This window comes from Sinocyclocheilus anshuiensis, unplaced genomic scaffold (genome assembly GCF_001515605.1).
Source record: "Sinocyclocheilus anshuiensis isolate Anshui unplaced genomic scaffold, SAMN03320099.WGS_v1.1 scaffold1031, whole genome shotgun sequence".
In the NCBI taxonomy this organism is placed as follows: Eukaryota; Metazoa; Chordata; class Actinopteri; order Cypriniformes; family Cyprinidae; genus Sinocyclocheilus; species Sinocyclocheilus anshuiensis.
The window spans coordinates 588,618-595,501 of NW_015542633.1; the positions used below are offsets into that span (position 1 = coordinate 588,618).

The 6,884-nt window shown below is 40.5% G+C and overlaps 1 protein-coding gene across 2 annotated transcripts in view; it reads left to right on the forward strand.

Annotated features, from left to right (window-relative positions):
- Nucleotides 1-3,590, forward strand: part of prag1 (PEAK1 related, kinase-activating pseudokinase 1) — a 22,907-nt gene extending 19,317 nt beyond the window's left edge. For both annotated transcript variants that reach the window (XM_016494255.1, XM_016494256.1), the window contains exons 5-6: nucleotides 491-1,140; nucleotides 2,334-3,590. In XM_016494255.1, coding sequence (XP_016349741.1) covers nucleotides 491-1,140; nucleotides 2,334-3,350 — 1,667 coding nt within the window. In that variant the 3' untranslated portion in view covers nucleotides 3,351-3,590. The remainder of the gene's footprint in view (nucleotides 1-490; nucleotides 1,141-2,333) is intronic.
- Nucleotides 3,591-6,884: the final 3,294 nt, after the last annotated feature.

Below are 6,884 nucleotides of genomic sequence, written 5' to 3' on the forward strand. Positions count from 1 at the left end.
TCATTTTTATGATGCCATCCATTTTGTTTTGACTGTGTAAAATAGCACGTGGTGTTAGGATAAATAACTGGAAAATTGTAAAAAAGTGTGCATGTATGTGTTTGTGTCCGCATGTGCGTGCGTGTGTGTGTGTGTGTTTGAGTGTGTGTGTGTGTGCGTTTGAGTGTGTGAGTAAGTTAGAATATAGAAACAGAAATGAGGAAGACGAACATAGTTTCATTTCCACTAAACACTTTTTATTCTCTCTCTTGACTGTCTGAAACTAATCATTTAGAAATAAAGCACAATCATATGATTCACTTGATTCTGAATCCAGTATACAGTACATATTTCAAACTCTGGCAATTCAATATTTTACTGTTTTAGTAGCAAAAATCTTCACATAGTGTATAATTCAATATAACACTCATAGTCATGCTGTTATTGTGAATATCAGTCATGTGACCATCACATGTGGCCTCCACATTCTTCTCCCTCTCTTTTTCTCTAGACTCCACTCTCCGCTTAAGCCCCTCCCCATTTCTCAGCAGCCTGTTTGGCTCCGCCCCAGCATCGCCGCAGCCTGACACGTTTCCTAGCAACAGCCTGGCGAATCAGCTGCAGCCGCCTCCGTTACCGCAGAAGAAGCTAGTGAACCGCACCATCTCGGCTCCGAGCGAGTCGGGCGTCAAACCCCTGACCCGCTCCCGCCCGCGCCTGCCCTTCAGCGGCTCCGAGACCAACGTCAGCCGCCCCAGCGCCGCCCCGCTCAGCCCGGTGGAGCCGCGGCCGCTGTACTCGTCCAGCGAGTCTCTGGAGCGCCGCGCGCCTCGTCTGGGGAACGTGACGTCCTGCTCGTCGCCGCAGCTCAACACACCGGCCGCTGGATCCACACTGCAGCTGCACGCGCTGCTCAGGAACATGGACAGCCGCGAGGGTATATACTCGAAGCTGGGCGGCCTGTACGCGGAGTCGCTGCGGCGTCTGGCGCTCAAGTGTGAGGAGCATTTCACCAGCGGCCAGAGGAACACGCTGAGATTCGACGAGAGCAACTGGTCACTCTTCAAGCTGACCTGTAACAAACCCTGCTGCATGTCCGGAGACGCTGTGTATTACTCCGCCTCCTGCGCGTCAGACACACGCAACACATACGCCGTCAAGGTGAGAGGACACACGACTGGTCAGAATGGTGGAATAATTACGATTTTATGTTTTTGAAACCTTCCCACCATTCCCACAGTTGTGCTGCCCAATATCTTTGTGGAAACCTTGATGCACTACCATTCAAACATTACGAAAAAAAAACTTTTATTCATCAAAGCCACATTAAATCAATCAAAAGTGACAGTAAAGACATTTCTAATGTAACGCAAATGATTTCTATTTCAAATAAATGCTGTTCTTTTGAACTTTCTGTTCATCTGTGAATCCTGAAAAATAAAATGCATCATGGTTTCCACAAAAAATATTGTGCAGCACAACTGTTTTCAACATTGATAATAATCAGAAATGTTTCTCGAGCAGCAAATCAGCATATTATTATGATTTCTGAAGATCATGTGACACTGAAGACTGGAGTAATGATGCTGAAAATACAGCTGTGCATCACAGAAATAAATTACAGTTTAACAGATATTCACATAGAAAACAGCTGTTTGATATTGTAATAATATTTCACAGTTTTACTGTATTTTTAATCAAATAAATGCAGCCCTGGTGAGCAGAAGAAGCTCCTTCAAAAACATTATCAAATCTGGTAACTCTTCAAGCTTTTTGGTATTCATAATGTATGTTGTAATGCATAATGTAATTTCATAAATAATTGCAACTAAAATTAAAATGCATTGTAAAATTTGTTTTTGTCATGTTTTAATGCATTATACTTTCTAAATGTGCAACGATGAATAGATAAGTACTATGTCAATGCATTAAGTCAAGTCACCTTTATTTGTATAGCGCTTTATACAATACAGATCGTGTCAAACAGTCAAACAGGAAAATAGTTTGTCAATAATGCGAGAGGACAATAACAGCCATTTTTCAGCTGAAGTCAGTTCATTGATGATTCAGTTCTCTTCCAATAGTGTCTGTGCAATCAGTCAAGCGTCCCCAACTAAGCAAGCCAAAGGCGACATTATAAGGTGCATTACAAGACAGTAATTATTGCATTAAATGCGTTATAAATGTTAAATATTAAAATATGTATATTTCACTTTTCAAACAAAGTGTCACCAAAATCTTTTAAACAAGCATTTTCTGTAAAGTTGCTTTGAAACAATGTATTGTGAATTGAGTTTATCATTGCATTGATATTTATCGTTGTAACATGCCTGTTTTCTCTGTGTGTTGGTCAGATCTGTAAAGGCCAGGCACCGGACAGTAAGCAGGTTCATCTGTACGGTCTGTCGGTGCAGCAGAACGTACCGCCTCACTTCAGCCTGCAGCAGGACTGCGGTCACTTCATCGCGTGCGTGCCGCGGAGCATGCTACCCAGCGAGGAGAGCGGTCCGGCCGAGCAGGAGCGCGTGGTGGTCATCACACGGGACGTCCCGCACCAGAGCGTGGCGGATTTCGTCCGCGAGTGGGAGTCGTTCCACCGCGCGCAGCCAGAGGTTTACGAGCGCCGCGTGTGTTTCCTGCTGCTGCAGCTGTGCGCCGGACTGGAGCACCTCAAAGCGCACGGGGTCACGCACCGCGACCTCTGCATGGAGAACCTGCTGCTGGTGCATCACCGGCGCTCCGACCCGCAGCAGCACAGCCTCCCGCGCCTCCTCATCAGCAGCTTCGGCAAAGCGAAACGCCGCGACGAGGATGCAGTTTGCACCGACCCGCGTCTGAAGCGGGATCACGCCCGCCTCGCGCCCGAAATCGTCTCGGCCGCGCAGTACCGCAAATTCGACGAGTTCCAAACTGGCATCCTGATCTACGAGCTCCTGCACCGCTGCAACCCGTTCGAGGCCACGCCCACCAAATGCGACTACAGATGCGACGAGCTGCCGCCCATCCCCAGCGCGTCCATCTACTCGTCCGGCCTGCAGAGACTCGCGCACCTGCTGCTGGAGCCCGACCCTGGACGCCGCATCCACATCCAGGACGCCCGGTGCATCCTGCAGGCGCTGCTGTGGGGCCCGCGGCGGGATCTGCTGGAGTGCGGCGGTGCGCAGAGGCTGGAGCCGAGGCACGACGGGCTGCTGAACTGGCTGGACGTGAAGCGCGCGCTGCTGATGATGAAGTTCGCCGAGCGCTCGCTGGAGCCGGAGAGGAACGCCGAGCTGGAGGACTGGCTCTGCTGTCAGTATTTCTCCAGCGCAAACCCCAAATCACTGTGTCAGACCGCTGAGCTGCTCTACAACCTGCGCTTCACGCACTGAATGATGGCCGTTAATGTGCCTCGTGAGATCAGACGTGTCGAAACACTGCGTGTCCTTCACTGGAATCAAGCACCAGCAGCCGGACGCTCGTGTTTTAACATTCCACCGTTTCATTTCACCTTTTCTAATGTATTTCTGGCTGGTTTTATCACGTGCTTTCAGAGTGAATCTCACCATGTCTGAAATATGCAGATCACGTTTCACTCAAAATTTAAAATGTATATATATATACACACACTACCGGTCAAAAGTTTGGGATCAGAACGATTTTTAATGTTTTTTACAGGAGTTCACTCACAGCACACTGCTGTTTCTGTTCAGAGTCATTGTGTGTATCGGCATAATCTATGGGGGCTTCCAAATGATTGATGGTTCTTTTGTTCTTCGGTCTCACTAAAACTTGGCCCTTAAAGATGAGAAACAATCATTAGTTTGGGCTACAGCCAAGCAATTTCCTAAAGTAAATGGGGTAAAGCTTCACAGTAACAGTCTTCAATGAAAATTTACAAAAAAAGATTGCAAGTGAGCGGCTTCACTGCACAGGATAATCCATACTCACAAGGCCCTTTCCCATCTGGGTATTAACATGCCATTTACATGCATATATTAAAAGCCAAGTGTAAATGTACCTGAGACACATTGTGATAAGATCACTGAACCACATTTGACAAAGGTGTAAATGCTAATACACTTTTTCATTATTTGCAAACACAGCCCAGTTAAAGAATATGCAGACACTATTTGAATACAAAATGTATGTTAATGCCAGGTGTAAAGGGGCCCATGCAAAAGGAAAAGGCAACAAACATTAACGAATCAAGGACATTAAAACTTTAAAATAATATAATTTATGTTATTAGTTATTATTTTATATATATATATATATATATATATATATATATATCAAATGGGTATAATATATATATATATTTTTTTAAATTCTTTTTCTTTGCATGATTTAGGAAGTTTTGCATGAGTATTTTCATGACAATTTCTTAATACAGTAATGATAATCATGTTGTTTCGACACAGTATTTTTTTTTTTTTTACTTTATTAAAATCAAAGCAAAAGAAGCAGTACAACATGTGTTCTTACTGTAAGTGTATTTATTTTTTTTGGTTGTGGGAAAATGTATTTAAATGTCATGAAAATAATAGGATATAATACAGTCTTTCCTTTATGTAGAAAACGATCGTTTGGTTTTGAGGTGAAGTGTGATCTGCAGAAACAGTATTAGATCTTGAGTTTCTTCTGGAACACTGTGATGACCGTCTGCTGTCCGTCTGTCCTGAAGCCTCATTTCTATAAAACCGACTGTAGATTCGTCCGAGAACATCCCGTCTCAGAGGAACACGAGGCTCTGATTAAACTTCCTGTTTGTGAAGAGAAGCCACTTCCTGGTGCAATATTTCTAGCTTCCGCTGCTTCTGCTGGACACTCGCTGTCAAAATGTGACGAACTGTTTTTTTTTTATGTTGATTTATTTCGAGTGCCTTTTGTGATTTATATTTTGAGGTTGCAGCCGATTGTAAATCATTTCGAGCTTAATGTAGATGAAACTGTGAGTCTGGAATTTCACAGAAGATCTTCAGGTGGAACCGAAATGGGGTTTTTTGTACATAAATTGTGAAGCAGGTCTTAACAGCGGCACATTCGGGGTGTGTTTATATGGTTTAACCCTCATTTTTATTTTGGTCTGATGATTTTTATTTGCAGGCGCCAGAAACGCAGCATGCTTCAGTCTTCAGAAAAACTCTTAAAATGTTTTAATCGAAACAAGCCACTGGACAGAAACACACACATGCACTGTAACGTCCTGTATTAATATACTGTGTGTCAAAGACTTCTGCAGCATACAATAAAGTCTCAAATATTTTCACATATTACTGATGTGCTTGTATCTCTGAGTGAATAAGGCTTTTTAAAGGAATGGTTCACCTAAAAATTAAAATCTACACTCAGGTCATCCAGGGATGTAGATGAGTTTGTTTCTTCATCAGATTTGTAGAAATGTAGAACTGCATCAGTGTCTCAGCAATGGATGCTCTGCAGTGAATGGGTGCCGTCAGAATGAGAGTCCAAACAGCTGATAAAAACATCACAATAATCCACAAGTAATCCACAGCACTCCAGTCCATCAGTTAACATCTGGAGAAGACAAAAGCTGAAACAAATCCAGCATTAAGATGTTTTTAACTAAAATACCATAGAGTTCATAATCCATAATAACGCTTCCTCCAGTGAAAAAGTGCATCTGCTGTTGTCTCTCACATCAAAATCCAGCCACATATTAGTTTAGAGCTGTTTAAACGCTGCTTGATCTGTGCAGATTTCTCTCCTGATTCACACCAGAACACTTTTTCACTGGAAGAAGAGTTATTATGGACTCAATGTATTTGAGTTAAAAACGTCTTAATGCTGGATTTGTTTCAGCTTTTGTCTTCTCTTAATGTTTTTTACAGGAGTTTCTTCTGCTCATCAAGGCTGCATTTATTTGATCAAAAATACAGGAAAAAATGTAATATTGTGTAATATTATTATGATGTAAAATAACGTTTTTCTATTTTAATATACATTAAAATCTAATTTATTTCTGTGATGCGCAGCTGTATTTTCAGCATCTTCAGTGTCACATGATCTTCAGAAATCACTCTAATATGCTGATTTATTATCAGAGCTGGAAACTGCTGCTGCTTCATATTCTTTTATATTTTAACTACATTAAACTAAAGGGGAAAATATCTACTTTAAACAAACATCAGATTAATATTTTTGCCATCAGTGTTGCACAAAATGAGAATCTCAATTATGTTGTTTATTATAAAAAGTGCATTATAAATTTTTTTTTTTTTTTTACATTTGTTTTTATCACTGATTTATTCACATTATCTAAGAAAATCATACATTTTGCATTAAGAAAATCATAAAATTATTAAAATAAAATAAAATGTGTTGTTTATAAACTGTTTCATACATACTGGCTTATTGAAATACAGCACAAAAAATTTAAATAACTTTGATAAATCATTCATTACCATCTCAATTACATTGAGGTAATTGCACCATTAAATTAAGATAAATTTGCAATAAATGCAATAATAAAACTAAACAACTCTAATATTTTTTTGGAACCCGTGATAATTTTTTCAGGATTCTTTGATGAATAAAAAGTTAAAAAGAAGAGCATTTATTTAAAATAGAAATCTTTTCTAACAATATACACTACCGTTCAAAAGTTTGGGGTCAGTACATTTTTATTCTTTCTTTTTTTGAAAGAAATTAAAACTTTTATTCAGCAAGGATGTGTTAAATTGATAAGAAGTGATAGCAAAGATTTATATTGTTGGAAAAGATTTCTATTTTGAATAAATGCTGTTCTTTTGAACTTTTTATTCATTAAAGAATCCTGAAAAAAGTATCTCCAAAAAAATATTTGGCAGCACAACATTGATAATTCTAATAATAAATCAGCATATTAGAATGATTTCTGAAGATCATGTGACACTGAAGACTGGAGTAATGATGCTGAAAAT